The 21,350-nt window shown below is 41.1% G+C and overlaps 1 protein-coding gene across 2 annotated transcripts in view; it reads left to right on the top strand.

Moving 5' to 3' along the window:
* Positions 1-5,830: 5,830 nt before the first annotated feature.
* The window catches only part of kitlga (kit ligand a), a 39,894-nt gene continuing 24,374 nt past the window's right edge, over positions 5,831-21,350 (top strand). For both annotated transcript variants that reach the window (XM_086109281.1, XM_086109280.1), the window contains exon 1: positions 5,831-6,129. In XM_086109281.1, the coding sequence (XP_085965407.1) occupies positions 6,115-6,129 (15 nt within the window). In that variant the 5' untranslated portion in view covers positions 5,831-6,114. The remainder of the gene's footprint in view (positions 6,130-21,350) is intronic.

Here is a 21,350-nt window from a genome sequence, read left to right as displayed (position 1 = left end):
TGTTGGCCGAGGACGTAATTCTTCATCAGAGGTGAATTGGAAAGATTGGAAAAGTCATAACTCGAGGTAGAGTAAATGTGACCCGTTATAGTGTGCCTCATTTCAGTTGTGCTCCACGGCCTTCAATAGTGAATTGTAACACTTGGGCGAAGTGTTTAGTACCGGTGATTTGCATGATCCACACAGATGTCGAAGTCGTCGTTTGTCTGCAATGTTTTTGCAACATCTGAGGTATTTGATCAAGGCAGTTGATTAATTCTTAGCGATGATTAACAGATTGTCTGGCTCTAGTAGATGATATCCCCCCCCCCCCAAAAAATTTTTTGACTTGCAGCCATATAGACTTGAGGACTAGCAGAGACAAGCCTCTGAGCCTAGGTCATCGGGTCAAACTCCGGATAATCACGCCACAAATTGTGAGTTCCGGAAAATAGACACCAACGTGGAAGATTTAATGAGAGACTGTGTCTGGATGACGATTGTTATTGCCGCTTCAAAGACTTGTGGACACAAGCAGGTAACGGGGTCACATAACTTAGTGACAACATGGAGAATGCAGCTCGGCATGTCTAGCATTTTTTCTTTTTTTTTTGACATCTGCTGGAATGACCTGCGGGACCTCTACCACTCAAGTTGGTCTTTCCAGTTTGAGACAACTTTCCGACATGTACAAGAGAGTCCTCCGAACATTTCAATTCATTTATTGTGTACAAGTTCTGCATCATTTTGTTTTCACTCTTTTAATTATGCCACCACCACACAAAGGCTCTCATTACGAACTGTCACATTGTATGCGATTGTTGAAATTTGAACATATGGTTAAAGACAGTCGAACTTTGTGATTCAGATTCGTTCACGCTTCAGTTTTTCATGAGCTATTAATGCCTAGATGCTAAATGTCCCCTATCGGGCCACCAATAGTGACGTTCAAGTGGCCCGACACAGTCACGTGGTGGCCATTAATTTTGAGCCCTAATTTTACTCTTGCACATAGTGAACACCCACCACGCCACCAGCACAGGTGGTAATGCAAATCATCAAAAGGCTGTTTTGTGGTCACGGATAAAATTTATTTTGGCACCTTTGTTTGGTGAGCTTTCAGAAGCATGCGGTGCCACGGAATTTAACAATCAAATCAAGCTTTTAAATAACAGGAGGATCTGCCTGAATTGGAGAGCAGTCATTTCATTCATTCAGCGAGCAGAGACGAACAAGACGAATAATTATTTTTTTGCAGAAGGATCCTCGTGAGCCACAGAGGTAAATCTCGGTTCCATCTTAATATACGCGGGGTTAGTCTGCAATATTTTATTCTTTTTTGATCGGAATTTAGGTTGTACTTTTTGGATTGTACCTGTTGGTTTTTAACAATAAAAATGAGTCAACAGAAAAGTAATTTTCAGCATGATGAAAAGATTTTGGAATATAATAACCATTTTTGAAAAACTAGGTAAAAAAATGATTTTTTTCCCCCCAATACACAGTTTTATATGGCAACATTTCAAACTGTGTAAAAGGAGGCTAAAAATGTTTCAAAACATTGTTTTATAGTCTTTTAAATAGATGTTCCACAGCAATAATTGCTTTCGAAAGCAGTGCGGGAAAGTGGCTTGTTAAACTTCACAAACCCCTGGAATATTATTTGACAGCCATGTCATTGAGCTTCTATTGCAGCTCCGGCACATTATTGAACAATATTAGAAAAAGATGTGAGGTACTTGTGGCAGTGCGAAAAGCAGCTGAATACTAATTCCTAAGACTGGCAATCGAGAAGAAAAACAGCACCTTTTTAAGTCAGTCATTGAAAATGAGTGCTGACCAGAAATGTCAGTTGCATTAAAAACAAACAAACAAACAAAAAAAAATCTAAAAAATTCACTTTGAATTTGCGGCAAAACATTTATGAGACAAAGGGGCTGTGTGTGTGGAGCGCCGCAAGGACACAAAGTATACATTTGTGGACTCCAGCCAGTAGATCTCGTGGTGACCAAAAAAAAAAAAAAAAGAATTAGCGCTGTTAGCCGATAGTGTTTTGCCAGGGTCACGTGTGTCCGAAGACAGAGTCTCAGTTATGTGTGTTCCAATAACTTAGAAAAAAAAGAAACCACAGTTAAGATGTCTCTGCTATTGCTGAGAGAAGAATTTCTGATTGTGGAATTTCAAAAGGCTGCCTGTGTAGTCCACCAAATGGACAGTTTGTTTGCAACCTCTGGTCCCTTCAGCTTTCATCTGACTTCAAGGAAAAATGCAAAACAACATGTGATAAGATAAGATAAGAAAACCTTTATTAGTCTCGCAACGGAGAAATTCCCAATTCACAGCAGCAAAGTTATGAAAGGAAGAAGTACAACAACAAAATATAGGAGCTGCTGGAAAGGCAGCCACTCACGCGGCGCCATTTTGAAGTCATGGCTGACAAAGATCGGTTATTTGTATCCTGCATTGAAAATGACACCCAGTTTAGGGTGGAAAGTGACATTACAAGTGCACCTTATCCAAGACCACAAGGTGTTTTGTAATAACACCAACGTACAATTTGGCCTTTTGTAAAAGCCAACACATACTTGTAATCAAAGACTATGCAGTGTTCAATGAAGCTCACGTACAACGTGTTTTTCACAATCCTATGTGCTTTTGTAAATGGCAAAGAACAAAGTCATCTTCAGTGCAGGTAATGATTGAAACGGTTTAGATGATGCTCGTTTGGATTGGCATTAGAAATAGATCACCCTGTGAATCAGAATTAAATTTCATTCCAATTTGGCTTTTTTTTTATGTGAAGTGTTTATTTGGAGGATTTTCATTCCGTTGAGTCATTCGGAATAGTTTTAATTGGAATACAGTAGTGTGACTGCCATATTCACCTTAAAAGGAAGCTACCAGACCTACCGTGTGGCAATTGCACCTGATGACAGCCTGCGGTTTGAGGTTGGACTAAATGGGGTGTAACTAAACGTTTGACTCCGCGCAGTCACGTAAAGGCTTTATACTCCCACAGGTAAAGTCCATGCGGAAATTTCCCAACTGTGTGGGATAGGTGGACAGGAGACATATAAACATTCAGGCCTTGCCATGGTCATGGAGCATGTACTACAAAGGAATTCTTCCCATTGTTTTCATGGCCTCTAGCAATTTGCGGTACCGTTTTACAATAGTAGCCTACAGCTGAGAGAGTGATGGAGGGGTGCTGAGAGAGAGCAAGTTTGGGTCCATTATCCCGTGACATGAAGCCAACTTCTCCCAACTGGCCAATCTTTCATGGGCTGAAGTCAGGGTGCCCCAAATGATTGTTTGAGATACAGCATTCAGTAACCAATTTGTCCTCTGTAGCCAGGGCTCCTGTGTGGAGGCGGAATTCGGTCTGCCTCCCCTAACACTTTATCTGTGGTTTTACACACACTGCAAAACTAAGAGAGACAAAACAGACACTTGCCAATAGCATCCTCTATTGCAATACAGTAATTTTACCAACAGAAGGTGGTGTTGTCCTGTGTCAATCTGCTTTTATGAATGATTGCACAATAAGTCTAGGAAGGATGGCTGCTGGCACCTGCACTTCCCAAACCCCGTGTTTATTTGAACAGGAAATGTGCAAATTCAAAAATAAATAAAGCCACAACATTTATATATTAAATCATGGACACTTTTGGCTTCAAAGTTCAAACAGAAAACCACTATAAAGTTCATGATGGTAAACTTAGAATTTAAAATAATTTTACGTTATTATTTCTTTGTTTTCCCCACCACTGCATGTGAAGACAGAAAAATATCCAGTTTGCAATACAGTTAATTAGTCAGCAACCAACAACAGTTAGTCTTGAGTAATATCAATGAAAATTCAGATTAAACAGTGAATATTTAGAGCTTATAATGCCATAAATGTATGTTTTCCCAAACAGAAAATATTGAGTCTTCAATGAATCTAACGTAGCAGCCTACATGGTTTCTACACAGCGAAGAATTTTTTGAGTTTGGATTAAGCAAATTATGTCTTCAATCATAGAAAAGGCAATTTTGAGTCTTCAATTCATCTAAGCTTGGGTCTCTCTCAACATCGTCTGCAATCTAACATACGTACACGTTTTTGTAAACATGCAACACAATTTGAATGAATCTCATGAATATGATTCGGGAAACAGGAAAGCAAAATTGTTGTAAGATGAGGGAAAACAATCAGTCTTCAAAGAAGTGAACAAATGTGTGTTTGTGATCATCTGAGTTGATTAAATCATCCATGAAGATCAAGTACCCATTTTTGTCAACAAAGATTATGTCAACGATGTCAATGAACATTGAAAATTTCCCCACCACGATAACATTGGGAGCCGATGTATTTTTTGAAGCAAGTGACAGCCTACCTTAGCCTGTGGTCTGGTTGTCGAACCTACTGTGAAGAGAAAGTTTTCTCTATGAGTAAAATAATCATCGTCATCATAATCATAATACCAGATATGTCATTGAGCAGTTTATTCGTGTCATGTTTACTAGCAGCAGTAGTGAATAACATGACTAACCGGAGTCAAACTGTTACTTCGTTTGGGCGGTCGGACGGTACCTCAGACGCTAACCATAACGGCTAAACAAAAATACGATATAAACCCCAGCTCAAGGGTTGTTTTTAAGATATTACAAAGGCATAAACGTTAGAATAAACGTACCAATTATCCCCGGCTACATTGCAGCGAGGTGTGGGAAGCTTCGTTTTGGTCTTTCAAATCATGGCGGAGTGCAATCCGGATGCGTATTTTTCCCGGTGCTCACTCTAACGACCTTGAGAGCGGAAATCGTCACAGCATCATTTTTAACTGACCAATGAAAAGGCTTTAAACTCCGTTTTGGGGGAGGACCCGCCTACATGATTGAGATTGATTCGCAACCATAACTCACAAGTTGCAAATAAAATTCCAAAACTTGCAACCAACACTTCAGGATATGAAAACATTTTAATGTGAACCAGCACTTTTTTTTCAAATTCGGAAATAATAGTCTTGTTTGGCGATCCTAATTTTTACATTTAGAATCCACTCTTTTGTTTGCAAATCGTTTTTACTGATTGCAAACGTTCTTTGTTAGATTGCATAAAAAACCAAAAATATTTCCATACAAATTGTTAGAAAACTAAAAATGTATTTTCGCTGTTTTTTTTTTTTTTTGTAGTTATGGCTTGTGAGCGTTTTAAGAATACTCGCGGCTGCCTGGAAAAATACTTAAAAGTACTGTTTGGCTCACTTTGTATAGCTATACATAAAGACCATGTAATCCATTTCCTCAGAGGAGTGCTAATACAGCTCTGCGAACGGGAAATGTTGAATCCATCCATTCTCGTTTTCAGGGGAAAGGCCCACAAGGGGAGAGGCAGAGGTCAAAAACTGAACTGCTGACTGTGTGACGAGAGGCCAATGGGGAAAACATCGCACCGATCGCCTGTCAGTCAACCCCATCCGAAATTGAGATGAGCATCATCATTTCCGTATTCACATTTTTTGGTGACATTTTTATTTGGTGGTGTTCCATGAGATTTGTCTCAGTCAATGTTGGGGAACACTGCATTACTCAGGTGTACATTATTATCATCTTGTTAAACAGAAGGTGGGTGGATAGTCGGAGGAGCATGCGCGGCGTCAAAGTGAACGTGGAAGCGGGCCACCTCTCTTCTCCTCTTCACCGGGGCGGAGAAAGAAGAGGAGGCCGTCTCTCTCTCTCTCTCTCTCTCTCTCTCCCTCTCTCTCTCTCTCCTCTCTCTCTCTCTCTCTCTCTCTCTCTCTCTCTCTGGCTGCTGTTGCCACTCCATATTATAAAGCTTTGCGCCCTTCCTGCGCGGGAGGGAGCCTTCTGGATGTACGCGCGCCACTCGGACGCTCTTTGCACGCCCCCTGCAAAAAAACGCACGCATTCACTCACTGACTTAAGTCGTCCGAACACCTCCCTTACCGCGGCCGCCAACAACTCCTTATTCTTCATTTTTGGGTGATATTTTTGGGGCCTCCCTCTTTTCGGATACTAATTTTGACGTGTTGGATATGTGCACACAAGATGATGACAACCCCTTTCCTGCCCGTAGAAGTAAAATAAAATAGGCTTTCGCGCACTCGAGCTTGTCCCCTGTCGTTCCATATGAAGAAGCCAAAAGTAAGTCTGGATTTTTTTTCAAATGACTATTTTTGCATGCATGCATGGATGCAGCTTTTTATTATTTCATTGCCGTTGTTGCGTGTGGAACTTTTGCACGTAAGGCTGACTTTTAATGGCGTCCCGGGTCCAGATATGTGTGTTCACACGGCAGCGCAGATTTGACTAATTGAGCACAGCAGCATTGTTTTTACATTAAAATGCCGCTTTTTGGTAGTTATGTTGGATGGTTCGTGACCTATATGCGCCATTGGGTCCCTTGAAAAGTGTCATAATACTGTGAGTTTTTAAATTGTTATTATTATTATTATCATCATATCATACGTGTTTTTGTCAACAAATGAGTGTGGTTAATGAACCTAACAAATGTGATTTTGTAAGATGATGTGGTCATTGAACGCACGCACCAGTGTTCCAGGAGTTAATGGTCGTCTTGAAAGGCACTTTATAAAACCAATATAGAATTATTTTTATGAACATAGTATAGTTAAAAAAAAAAAAACAATTTACTGTCGTCCATTAACATATTGGAGATATTTTCTTTGAGATGATGTGGTGCTTGAATGCATTTAGGATCATTTGTTTCCCTTGAAATGCACGCAATAAAAATGAATCATGCACATGGCAGCTTTTTGTAAACGTCAAGTCAAGTACAACTGAAAGATATCTTGGAGTTGATGAACCTGATGGTTGAATTTATTCAATTATGTAATCCTTGAATGCACCACTGCTTAATGTAAGCAGTGTTGGCTCTCTTGAAAGGCGCTTTGCAAATACAGTATTTTACTGAACATAATTGACAAATGTTTCTTTGAACAATTTATTGTCGTGAGTAAACTGCACCAAATGTGGGTGAATTCTGATGTGGTCCCTCAATGCGCCACTGCTTCAGTTCTTAAGCATCACTGGATCTCTTAATCGGCGCTCAAGAACATGCATTGTTTTTGTTAAAAATCGCTGTCTTTGTCAATGTAGTTGTTTAACCACTTAAGAGTCAAGAAGTGATCATTTAGGTGATTTTGTGAGATGATGCTGTCCTTGAATGCACCGGCACTCCTTTATTATAATCATTATTATAATTATAATTATTATGAGTACCATTCATGTTTTTGTAAACAACTTATTGTCTCCAACAAGTCAATGAGCCCAATAGATTCTTTCTTAGATGAAGTAGTCTTGAACAGAGCACCAAGGCTTCATGTTCTTTATTCTCAGGTTCAAACTGTTTGACCTTTGAATTAACTAATCCCCACAAATACCCCCTTTGTCACAAATATACCAAATATACACCTTTTTAACCTTTGACTTGTCCCCACCCCCCTTTTCGAACCAAATATGCACACGCGCCCTTCCCCCAGCTCCCCTCCAAATAGATTCCCTCCCAATTCGTCCATTCATCCATTTCCCAAAGCGCTTATCCTCACCAGGGACGCGGGTGTGCTGAAGCCTATCCCGGCTGCTACTGGGCGGTAGGCAGAGTACATCCGCAAGCGGTCGCCAGCCAGTAGCAGTGCACGCAAAGGCAGAAAACCATTCACACTCACAGGCAAACATAAGGACGATTGTGTCCAATCAACCTATCATGCATGTGGGAGGAAGCCGGAGTACCCGGAGAAAACCCATGCCGGTACGAGGAGAACATCCAAACACCACACAGGAATCAAACCCATGATCTCTGCACTGTGAGCTGCACCGTAACCAGCACCGAGCCACCCCCTCCCCACCCCCATCCTTCTTTAAAAATATATTATTTAGTCCAGTGTCACAAGGCTTCCTCCAAGTGATTGTTGCCTCAGTATTGTATAGCCTCAAGAAACAGACAGCGTTTGGGGGGTTTTGGGTGCTTTTTCCTCTGATTTCAACTTGATCAATATGTCGCAGCACAGTAGGCGAGTTGTTTGCATGTCTGACTCACAGTCAAGTGTTTTTTGTCTCTTTGGCTTCTTGTTTTCTCAACTGAATGGGTTCTTTGGGCTCCTATCTTGCTGTCAAGATTTTTTTTTTTTTTTGGAAGGATTGCTTTTTTTCCCTACGATTTCAATTTTTACATTAATATGGGGCACCACGGTGGACTGAAGTGCTTGGCTTGAGGTTCTAGGTTTGTAGCTCAGCTCATGTTCACCTACAAGGAACACCTGTAAGGATTTTTTTTGAAGCTCTTTTGTAAAGAACCTGCTGCGGGTGTTACTATGTGCTTTTTGGTAGTATTTTGAGCATTTGGGGTTACAGTAAATGACACAAAACAGGTGGCATGGTAGTAGACTGGTTAGCACGGTGCAGAAGTGCAGGGTTTGATTCTGATTCCAGCCTTCCTGTGTGGAGTTTGCCTGTGTGTGTTTTTTTTTCTAGGTACTCCAGTTTCTAAACACTCTAAATTGCCCCTCGGTTTGATTGTGAGCGCGAACGGTTGTTTGTTTATATGTGCCCTGTGACTGGCTGGCAACCACTTCGGGGTGTACCCCGCCCTCTGCCCAATGACGGCTGGAATAGGCTCCAGCACACCCGCAGCACTTGTGAGGATAAGCGGATTAGAAAATGGATGGATGGATGAAACAAAACCTGGCTTTCATGTGGCTGCTGGCTTCCCCCAAATCATTGAAGTGCTCTGTTATCACTAATAAGGAAGTTTTGTTTGTTTGCCTGTTCCATGAACAAAACACAAAACTCTTTTAAATACCGGAAAGGAGCCGTCGGGATTTTTCTTTTCCAAAACCACACAGATGACAAGATGGATTACAGTACAATCTTCCTCGCTATCCTTGATCAAGGTGCCATCAATTATAGATCCAAACAGCTCGGTACTTGAACTCAGCACAAAAGGAGGACAAAAAAAATGAGAATGTTGTGCCATTGCAGTTTTCCTTGCTTAAAGATGTTAGTAAAATGGCAGTGATTGTGTTTTGAGCTGATCATTAAGGGGGGCTACTGAATGCTCGACTTACTTACTGTATGCTGTGCTCCGCAGTGCACGTTTCAGTGACATTTTCATTCCCAAACTTTGTACTTGAGTGTAACAATTGGATCAGGCGTTGATTAGTCATGCCCGCAGAGTTGGGTGCAGGCATGGCTAGTTCGCCCAAGCTTATGCAAACTAACACAAGTAGTATTTTTTTGGTGTACATTTGTGTGCATTTTAAATTGTTATATATATTTATACTACATTAATTGTCATGTGTATAAGAGGCAAGAGGCAGTTGTGTCTAAATAATGGTTAGCTTGAAGGTAATAATAAGTACACAACAAAAATCCGTTTTTGCTGACAAGCAAAATAATGAGAGGATTTTGAGAGAGGAAAGAAAACTGGACCATCTACCTCAGAGTCAATTACGAGGTTCCAAGATAACATAAGATAAGATAAGAAAACCTTTATTTGCAGCAAAATTATGAAAGGGGGAAGTAGAAGAACAAAAATTACATATAAAGTTCAATAAAGTATATATATAAAGTTCTGGGTTGGAATCGCTCTTGCCAAAAGTTAGCTTTGTGACTTAGTCTGCGAATGTTGCTTTGCCTACATGTGTGACTGTTGACAATTGACCCGCGCCCAGTGCGAGGTTTAACAAGTTTTATCTTGCTAAAAGTCAGTCTAGGTAACTTAAAGAAGAAACTGTCGGCGATGTGTTGCTAGAGCAAACTATGCTAGCTAAGTAAGCTAGCACAGTTTAACATGCACTGAGACAAGTTTAATCGGTTCATGACAATTTAGTGGAAGACGCTTTGCTCCCGTAAAATAGTAATGGGTGTACTGTCACAAGATTTAAGCTTGTATCATGCTCGTTTACTTAAAAAACACCAAAGACGAGATCGGACCTCTGACAATTTCACTGCAGCTTTTCAGTGCATGGGATGAAGGAAGAGCCCGCTGATTGACACATGGTTCCCCACAGGCAAACGGTGTCCTGGTGTGAACGTTCGTAAAAACCCACACCGGTTTTTCCACTAAAAATGTGCCTCAAGGGGAGACCCCGAGTGAACAATAGTCCAAACATAAGAGATTTTTGACATTATTATTGGCATGCAATGAACAAGAGGGTATGTTTTAACTCCTGCTTTGGATTGTTGTATTCATTGGCTCAGATTGTTTTTTTTTTATTATGCACATGTTTACTGTTACAGCCATGATAGAAATTTCAAAGCTGCCACGACACGCTTCCAATAGCACTCGACAGCTTAGGCTTTGCATTATTTCTATAGCACTAACTCCCCACCGACGGATAAGGCAATGTGTTTCTTCCGCTGCCTAGGCTTTGCAGTATTTGTAAGTATAACATTACAACTTTGGAGCAACATGGCAAAATTTCTCGAAAACAGCATTTGTTCTTGACAAACCACCCAGCGTAAGGCTTGCTACTATCACCACAGTTGAAAACACTAAAGTCTTAGGATGCGTTTAAGCTGAAGGGATATCGGATTCAAATGATTCCGATTTATTTTCAAATGCAATTTTTAGGGCTGACTGTCCAAACGGATTTTAGCAAGTGTTTAAATACGGATTTGGCCTTGTTCGGACTTGGCCACATTTGACCCATCTGACAGGTTTCTGGAGCAACATTGTTCATTTAGGATTTCTCGTGAAGCATTTTTTTCACACTGCGGTTCCCACAATTTCACATGATCCATCAACTATATCCCGTTGTGATGATGATCAAAATTTTCTGTCTTAACTCATCCTTTCATATGTTGTTATCTACTGACTCATTTCACTGAGCTCATTTGGGACAAATTGCAAAGTATTTTTCACACTGTATCACGTCCACATTTTGCATGACATATAATTCCCTTCACGGAATGAATAAAGTATCTATCTATCTAGCTAGCTACCTAGCGAGCTAGCTAGCTCAGGAATGGGCCAGACAATTGATCATTCCAATTGCCCGTTAGCTAGCGAATCAGTGCATGTGCTAGCGGTAGACTATTGAAAAACACAGCACATATAGTGTGATTGAGTAAGTTTAGTGCAGCAAAGCGTTGCTTTTCACTTCGACTTGATAATACAAAGCCGTACATCAGTGGGTGATTTGTACGCAAGGTGGAACGCACGTTAGCGACTAGCGAGCTAGCAACTAGGAAGGAATTGGACTTGTGACGGGCATTGTCCTGAATATGTGAATAAAACTCTGATTCTGGATGGAATGGAAAAGAATGACGCACACACCCATGCGTTGCCACCACTCACCGAGGCGTCGTTTCACCCAACTTCTAACACCCCCGTATGCATATCGTTCTTCATTGCGTGCAAGGAGGATACTGCGCATTTCAAACGTTGTCTACGAACATCTGCAGCATCAGACATCAGTGACAATGTGTCAAGGTAATTGTTCTCTGCGCCAATAAGATGATGTATCTTCGCTGAATGTACATCTGTGGGGCCTAGTTTTTCCACAGCAGAGCCACATCAAAGCGCAGGGAATCTGACCACAGTTTGTTGGTTCTAATTTAAAATAATGTGAAAAATAACTAATAAAAACACATGAAACATTGAAGACTGGGCTGTTATGTATTTGAGAATCGTAATTGATTTCGGGGCGCATTTGTTTCAAAAGTTCACACGGTCAACATGGGGTTCCTGTCCTTTGAAGTGGCAGATTTTGCATAAGGCAATTTATGTGGGCCATTTTTTCAATCTCAGATTTCAAACACGCTTGGTATGGTTTGACTTTTACCCATCAGACGCTCTCCTTCACCCCTTTCACGCAGCCTGTCTTCACCAGCTTTTTTCCTTCAGGGATTTACGTTGTGAAAGGTTATCACGTTTTCCTCGCTCATTTTCAACGTTGTGTTCGGGTATTTCAGTAAGTCGGGAAAAAGGGACAAAGTTTAACGTTCCATGCTCGCTTTTCACACCCTGTTTGGTTGAGCGCTGTCAGCGCCTCAATTGTCGCTGTCGCCACTTGTCGCAGATAATTTGGGGGTATGTCTGTTAGAGAGGCTACCGTGGTGTCTGTGTGAAAGGGAAACGCTCACAAAAACTAACTAGAAAAACTAGTAAAAATGTCCTTTGTTTTTGTCTTTGGCAATTACTTGAATACATGAGTTTTTCGGGTTGATTTAAAATGTATTTCTTTCAGTATTACTGCAGAGCCGTTTGTCACAAGAAGGATGGTTAAAAAGTCGTCTGGAAGCTGTGGTGGATTCAAGCCACAAAAAACACTTTCGAAGGTGGCAACTTGGCAAGCAAGGGATGGAAAATGGGACCACCCCAGCTTTATTGAAGATGTTAAAGGTTGGAATGCATCAAACCTTTGAAGCAGTATTATGCTTATGATATTTGTTGAGTCCTTGTTACATAATACTTCCCATGATGTTTTTTTTTTTTTAATCTTGCTCACAAGAAATAGATGCTCCCTCAGCTGACAGTTTCGGCTGTCACTTCAGCCTTCACCGGGGAGCTTTTCTCTTCCCCAACAGACCATTTTCTGGAAATAAAAGCAACCTTAAACTTAATAAGATGAACGTCAAAGCGTATTACAGTGCTCCCTTGCTACTTAGCGGTTTGGTTATTGCGGATTCACTCTATCGCGGATATTCATTTGTGATCCTAATGTCATGTATTCGGAGTTTTACCTTGATATTTTGTTATTTGGTGGTATTTTTCCTCCTTTGAAGTCAGACCAGTCAACAAATGTCAATTTCCTAATCGGAATCCGAAGTGCTGTAGTGTGAGGAGTGTCGTTGACGTCATTTGCTATCAACTACGTTTTTTTTTTTTGGGTGGGAATGGGTGGAGAAACGTCTGGGTCAACTGTGATCATTCAGCTTGGAAAGTTTTAAACACAAACAAACAAACAAAAAAAACAAACAAACCAACATTAACTAGACCAGTGAATGGTAGGTAGCATTGGCTCTCTTTTAATTCGAGGGGCTCAGAGTGTGTCACAAAACAAAACCAAAAAAAAAAAATACGTGTTTGCTCCTAAAACACGGCAGGCCCTTGGAAAACTGACCGTTACAGACAGCTTGTGACGATCAAAGTGTTTTTCAAGTAACTACAAAGAGTGTCTGAAAAAAGAGAAACGATGACAAAAGATTATTTACATTTACCCCTACCCTCCATTTTTTATCCGAAAGAAAACTTCCTGTATTTCACAAGTAGCGGTCAAGTTTCTACATAAGTGATTAGCGTGTAAACATTGCAGGGGATCTCTTGTTATAATTGTCATGTAGACAATGTTTTTGTTAGCATTGAATAATAAAGGTTATCCCTCAAATAGCGATTAGCCGTCGGGTGTGTTATCGGCTTACACTTCCCTTAAATAGACACCTCCCTTTTCCCTCCCTAACAAACAACCGGCTGTCTTTTATTTTTAAATTATCTTGTTTTTATCAACTTAATGCTAACATTTTGCAAAGAGCGATCCAGACTTAACATTTGCGTCAAGTATATTTTGTTTCCACCAAATGGTCCTATCAAGTCTAATTCAAGTCAGCACGAGTAGAATTTGGAACCATCAGTCCTGTTCTTGTGATTCTAGCGGTCGTCAGTTTGGGTGCCAAAGAGCGATGTGTTTTAAGCCTGTGGTCGGGTCAAGACCAGTATCAGGATTTCAAATTTGTGTTCCTAGCTATGGTTATGGTTTGCTTGGCTTTAAGCTTGGGTTAGGATTTCAAGCCACGATCTGGTTTTCAAACAATTATCAGGATTCGAAGGCTTTCAAACAAGGTTTAAAGTTACAAATTAACGGTTCAGTCCTCGGTTCGGGTTTTAAAGTAGTGTTTCAAGTTTGGCTGGAGGTTACAAATTCATGTTTGTTGTGCTTTTGATAGCTCAATCAGAAGTGTGAAGATTTAACACTTCAAACAGCAAAGAAGACGTCGTCCGGTTGCCTGTCGAATTAGTAAGAAGACTCTCTCCAGCCTCAAGTGTCTCCCGTCTGTCTGTCTGGCGTCTGTTCTTATTCATCCGTATTAGATCGAACGCTTTAAGTGCTGCTCAGCAGACGGGCAGAGCTCAAAGGCTAAATCGATTACCACATGAAGGGCAGCAAGCGAGAGTCCATCGATGGGGGTAGGGGGGGGGGGGCTAATGCAGCACACTTCCTGTTTTTCTGCCTGCTTTGGTATTTAGCCTTTTTATTCTACCGCTCAGTGGTCAGATTTTTATCAACATGTTTGGTGATAATGATATGCAGACCATAAAAGACTTCAGAGGCGGTCAGGAGTTTCTTATCTTTATGATTTTAGTACCAGCTGCGAGCGGATCAGAGGACTTGATGCCATTCTGCAGAGTTGAAAGGAAACCGGGAGTTATTGCTTTGTTCAAGGCGAGATGTCGAACGTTGCCGGGATCTTACTACTCGGACGCAATGAACAAATCTAAAAAAATTTGCAATTTTTACGTGCTTCAAATTTAGTCGCAATCGGACAGAATCGCTTCCTTTCAACGGACCGCAGGAAATGTCACGAAAATGGTGGCTTATTTTCGGGAAAAGACACAGAAACGCTGCTCTTTTGGTTTGGGTTGATCTTTTCGTGGTTCTACTCATGATAAATATGCCTACTAAATTTCATGTTATCAAGTGAAACTGGTCAAGATGTATTCGTGTTGTATGATGACAAGTCATGGAAATGGCCAAAATGACCATAAGATTACATCTCTTCAAACAAAAATGTACTGACCGGCCACATTCAGCCCACGATCACACAAATATTCTAAAAGTTGAGTCTACATGCTTCAAATTTGGTAGCAATCAGACAAAAGTCTCAAAGAAAAGTATACGCTAAAACCGCAGACTCTCTGTGTCTTTTCTGGTCATTGCTTCATGACCCTTTTCCGATTATTTTGTACCTCCGTGGTCTCTTCATTCTGAGTTGGTGCCGCTTATCTAAAACTGTAAGAATTTTTTATTTAATTTTTTTAGGCGGACTTTGCGTCCACTCAAAAACCATGAAAGGATAAATCTAAGAGATGATAGGGCTCTCTATAGGAAGGGGAGCATTCAGAAACCATCCATGTCGTATTTAAGTCATGAAATGGGGAAACGGGCTGTCACTTAAAATAGTGCTTTTCTACCTCAGGTACTGTTACCTCGTTCAGCTAACTGATGACGCAGCATCAGGAGCAACCGGTGGTTCAGTATCTTGCTCAAGGATGCTTGTACATGGTCGCAATTGCTAAACCTCTGAGTTAGGAATCAACCACTCTACCACTGAGTCATGCCGCCCCCGAAATGGGAAACAGATGAGACAATCGGGCTCAGTGTGTGATGAAGGGTAACCAAATTTATTGTGATTCATACTGATCCCATGGTGAGCAAAAATGCTTTATTGCCAAAAGCGTCTGGACTGGGTCACATGTGTCGGAAGACGGAACCGCAGTAACGTGGCTTCCTCTGCTTCTTAGGCATGCCTTTTTGCAACTACTCATGATGGGCAAGCCTCCCAAATTTTATAACGCTGAGTCAAACTGGCTTCAGGGGCCTAATACTCCCAAAACTCTGGGTGTACCACTGGAACAATTACGAGTCAATAAAACCTTTGTTGGTGAAAAATCACGGGTCCACCTCTGTCATTGGCAACATTTATTGCCTTTGAGCAACGATTCGAGACAACTTGTGAAATGATTGGGAAACTGATTGCCAAAGACAGATGGCAGCTATTAGTGGCTATTTGGAACAGCATTGCAAAGATGAGCAACTATTTGCCACTCGTATGGGAACATTTGGGGACTGTTTGAGCAGCAAGGGTTTGCAAGTGTTTGGCCACGTAGCAAATGTCTTTCATCAGGGTGCAGTCAGGGGGGCAAAATGTTGCAAGGACGTTTGCCACGGACTCATGAAGTTTTATTGTTTGCAAACAGTTTTCAACATGGCGACAAGAAAAACTCTTTGCGACCATTAACTCATTCACTCCCAAAGACGTGTTTAAACGTCTTTTCAGACTTGGTCCAGAATTGGCTGGTACCGAATGAGTTAACTGTTTGCGAATGTCTGGGTTTTATTTTTCAACCTTTTGCAGCCTTGAACAAACCTTGTTGGGAAAAAAAACGATATTCGGATTATGTGCAAGCCTTTGCCACTCAGTGAGATATCATTTTTCTGCCGTCCATTGTCAAAGATGTTTAGATTTTTTTTAACAATCTTTAGAGCGCCGAACGGTCCACACAAATGGGTTGTAATTTATTGGTAGCCATGCTCTAGACCAGGGGTGGGCAAACTACGGCCCGCGGGCCAAATCCGGCCCGTCGGTCTTTTTAATCCGGCGAAGGTTGGTACACAATTAAGGTTCGATGTCAACGACTGCATTCATTTCTTTTGGACTTGTAATGACAATGGCATTTCAACGCCAGGTGGCACAGTTACTTGAAGTTACAGAGCATAGGGAGGAAGGGGGAGACGATACGGAAGCCCGCAGTAGCGCCAAGTCAAGCAAATCCCGTTCGATACGACGGAATAATGTACTCTTAAAGTCTGAAAAACGTGCCAAAAAATGCAAAATACTGCTTTTTAAATAAAGAAATCCAATTAATATTATGTCGAATTTAGTTCACCCTTTTGATCTGGCCCTCCATAATATTTTCTGGTTCTCATGTGGCCCTATGCAAAAAATAATTGCCCACCCCTGCTCTAGACCATGTTCACCTGGTCTAGAGCATTGGCGAATCAAAAAGAACTTTGGCGACACGTCTTCCAATGCTTTTCACTGCTTTGCAAGCGCTTGCCACTGTTGGCGACGCAGCGGACTTGTAAGGACATTTTGTTGTGCTGTTTGTGCTGTTTGTTGTGCAAAAACTTTGTCGCGACAAGAAAAACTGTTTGTGAATATGTTTGCAACTTTTTACATACCTTGACGAAACCCAACAGTCACTACGTTGGCAAGCATTCGCCGCTCAGTGAGGTACGGGTTTAAACTGGCTCCGGGGGCTGAATTTCAAAATCCTTTGGGTAGTCTATTGAACCAAGTTCATCAAAATTTGCCACCATGCTCCACCCACACAAAATACAAAATTTTCACAGTGCTGTGTCAGCAATCTGTCTTTAATATGTGAAACACATTGAAATTTGATTGCCGTTGGACCAAAATCTCAAAGATAATTTCCTCTGATTAAGACCCCTGGAAATGGTCAAAATGATCCCAAAATGTCCACTTCAAATCTATACCTGTGTGTCTTCAGGCTTGACAGCCTTAAAGACCCGTGTGTCTACTCAGGATATAGCTGTCAAAACCAAGAATGTTTTAACTCCAGACGTTGCTCGACGTACAGTATAAAGCAAACGTCCCCGACCAAAAAACATTCACATGAGATCAACATCTGGATGGCTCAGGCATCTTTAATCATCTGCAGCACTAATCCTCGCCATTGAAACGTATCGCAAAACAATGACGGAAGGCCAGAGATTAGGGTGAAATCACGGAACCTGTGTCATGCAAGGCCCTGCATGTTCCGCTTGATGGGATTATTCCCAGTTTATGATGCATCGTAGCGGCGACGGGGGGAGGGTCGATGTGGCCGTCCTCAGATCAGTCGCACAGGCTATAGCTCGCCATACCTTTGCCAAAATTCACTGACAGTGCCTACACACAAACTTGAGCTTCACTATGCTTGCATTGGAATACGTCTGTAATCGGCAATAACGGTACGTATAAGACACAGCGTTGCCACAGTTACCTTGAAAAAGGAATTTAGTTACTTTACAGGAAGGGTGTCAAACTCATTTTTGTCACGGGCCACATTGTTGTTACGGTTTCCCCTCGCAGGGCCGTTATGACTGTGAATTTTTGTAAAACCATATCAATGTTGAACCATCTCCACATACTACATACACAGCGAACAACAAATTGATCGATAACGTGTTTTAAAATCAGAAGTCAAGTATAATGGCTTGTTCAAAAATTGTTGTTTTGGATTAGATATGATTTGGTTTAGACTTTAGCAAGCATCATGGAAGTTGACATGCTTGCTTTGCTTTCGCGGGCCACGTGAAATGATGTGGTGGGCCAGATCTGGCCCCGGGGCCTTGACTTTGACACCTGTGCTTTACAGAATACTTGATTTGAAAAGTAACTCAGATACTTTACTATTCACTTGATTTTAAAAGTCCCAAAGTTAGATGACAAGTTAACATCAGTCCACATAAAATCGACCACTGGTTTCGACAATACTTCAATTCAAGTGCATTTTTTACCGTAATGTTTCAGCGTAACGAGTTTTTTTAAAATAAAATAAAAATCAAAAATCAAAACAGCCTTCTTGATTTTTATCTTTAAAAAAAATGAGTGTCTGGATTTCTATTTTGTGAGCAAGTAAAGTGTGAATCTTTAAAAAAAATAACTTTCGGATCCTATAATGACGCGCTACGTTTGTAGTACCTCGAAATGGTCGCCATTATTATTCGTCATGCGAGATCGACGTCAGTGACAACACATAATGAGGGACCGGCTTAAAAAACCCCATCAAACGCCTCTCTTTTACCCGTGTACAACTTATTGAAACTACAGTCATTCATTCAAAACAATCATGATTGAAACGACATTAGCTAATGAGTTGACTTACTGTATGTCCTAAAATAACTGCGAAAAGGGCACTTTTCATCACTTTACCCTCGCTTTCAAACGCTCGTGAGGGCTCGCTGTGCTGTGTGTGTCTGCCTCTGTCTTTTGGCAGGACTCACTCAGCGAGCGCATTGCACAAGCTCGTGCTGTGGTTGCGCACTGGGAATCGCCATCAAACCGCTCACATTAATCCTTCCGAGTTTTCGTATTGATCAAGCACACATGCACGCTCCGAATCACAAACAGCATTCCCGAAAATTGACATTTGGCAAGCGACCGTCAACCGTGACCGACGGCACACACACATCGCGCTGGCTTGCTTGTGATCTCAGCATAACCGCCGTCGCTCTCAGAGTTCCTTTCTTTCATTCATTTTATCGACTCTTGGCTTTTCTTATGCGTGCCTTTGCATGCAGTGGAATTTAACTTTGGAGTGAATGGGGGGGGGGGGGGGGGGGAAGTCTGAATATCATTATTAAATGTTGTCACTTTCTGTGTTTAGCTAGCAAGTCCTAAACGCTTTGGGGCCATCTCTCACAACTATCATAATAAGCACATTGGCTGAGATGCATCAAACCTGTGACCTTTTATGAGGAAATAGTTTTTGGTTTATGTAGATTGGAGCTCTGCGGGCACAATGATTAGGATGAATTCAGAATTAACTCATGCATTGTGGTGCGGGAAAAATACACACGTGTCTATGTGATTTTATGTATACGAGAGATGCTGGATGCCACCTTTTTTTTTCAAACCGATACCAGTATGAGTACTCACCGATATCAAGTACCGATACCGTGAGTGCTTTTGATATACTGTACAAAATTTCATTGAACAGATTGACGAAAAACTGTCAGCAAAGACTTTTCTTTGTCATGAAAACGATGGCTCCGAATGACATCCACGCAACAAATTGATGAATAACTAGCTTTGAAAGCGGAGCAGAGTTAAAACTGGACAGAGAGTATGACATTTATTTTCAATGGGAGAAGGGTAACAGAACATGCTTGCGATATTTCAATGTTTTTAAAAGGGAAGACAATTTGCAATTTGATATCATAGCAAGAAAATATTTTATATATCTTTTATATATATATATATATATATATATATATATCCATCCATTTTCCGAACCGCTTGATCCTCACTAGGGTCGCGGGGGGTGCTGGAGCCTATCCCAGCCATCTCCGGGCAGTAGGCGGGGGACACCCTGAATCAGTTGCCAGCCAATCGCAGGGCACACAGAGACGAACAACCATCCACGCCCACACTCACACCGAGGGACAATTTAGAGCGCCCAATCAGCCTGCCATACATGTTTTTGGAATGTGGGAGGAAACCGGAGCACCCGGAGAAAACCCACGCAGGCCCGGGGAGAACATGCAAACTCCACACAGGGAGGCCGGAGCTGGAATCGAACCCGGTACCTCTGCACCGTGAAGCCGACGTGCTAACCACTGGACTACCGGGCCGCCCCCATTCCTGAACTTTTAGGGTTCAATTCAATTCAAATGCATTTATTTCCCTGGACCCGTACAGAAGAAGCAACGTCAAACAGTCGCTTGAGAATTTCGTTTACTTGATTACACACGACTTTGTGACCTTTTTGTTTAACAAATTTTCCATATATTAAAAGAAAACTAAAGCTAATATTAAAACTAATAAAAACTAAATGAAGAACCCTGCTCTAAAAAAACAATAAAAAGTAATTGAATGGGAAAATATATTATAAATATATATATGATATATATATATATATATATCACCAGACATATTTGCTTCCAACCCGCAAGTATTTGATTGCGGTTGCATTGGCCAGCCTGTATAACTACAAACACGAGAAGCCGGCCCTGCCAAACCATGCAGTTTGATCATTCATTTTGTGATGTTAAATTGTTGAAATGTTTGCATGCGTGTTTTGACAAAAGGGGCGGTTTTCATATTTGGTGAAAAAAAAACTTCAGAGATTTTATTTTGAGGGCATATCGGCCAGCTGCAACCGTAACATAATACATCTGTTGTCTTCCTCTTTGCTCTGTTTTTCATCTTTGTTCTTTTTGTCTTCTGCGTTTGCAACTTATTCTTTCTACCGTTTGTTAGTTTCAGCCTATTTGGCACAAATCATTAGCCTGGAGCAGGAGAAACCTTTCTCATTTATGTGGCAAGTAGCATGGCGGCTTAATGTTAAAAACCACAAGGTAATAAGATATCTTTGACATTTTATTCTTTCCTCCCGAGCGATTTTTCATGATGTTTAGTGCCGATGGTGTACTACCTCTGTCTTTTGTAGCATCATAACACATGCTTCAGACGTTTTCTTCTTGGTTGTTGTTGTTGTCTTCTAATCGCTCAGATCTTTTTTTTTTTTCTTTTTTTTTGCTGATGCGGCGAGTAGCGTAGTGCGGAATGAGTCACCAAAATGACTTAATTCAAAAATATGTTTTGTAAATTGTATGAAAATAATAAAAATATGGTCATAACCTGAACTGAATTTCACCACATTTTTATTGCACCGTATTTGAATTGAATTGAATTGAATACAGTATGTGTAACATACAGCACAGATGAAATTTCTTCCCTCTCAACATAAAACAAGAGGAGCCGCTGCGGGTGTCCGCGCCGCCATATTGTTTGCCGAATAGCATTATTGTGTAAGTCATTTTTTGTTTTCAGAAAACATTAACAACAACAAAAACACAAGCAATTCAACAAGAAGCAGACTCAAGTCCAGTAAA

The sequence above is a fragment of the Hippocampus guttulatus genome, chromosome 4 (genome assembly GCF_054856545.1).
Source record: "Hippocampus guttulatus isolate MCC_2025c chromosome 4, RoL_Hgut_1.0, whole genome shotgun sequence".
Classification (NCBI taxonomy): Eukaryota; Metazoa; Chordata; class Actinopteri; order Syngnathiformes; family Syngnathidae; genus Hippocampus; species Hippocampus guttulatus.
Note: the sequence above shows the minus strand (reverse complement) of the source record. Positions and strands in the feature narration are given on the sequence as shown.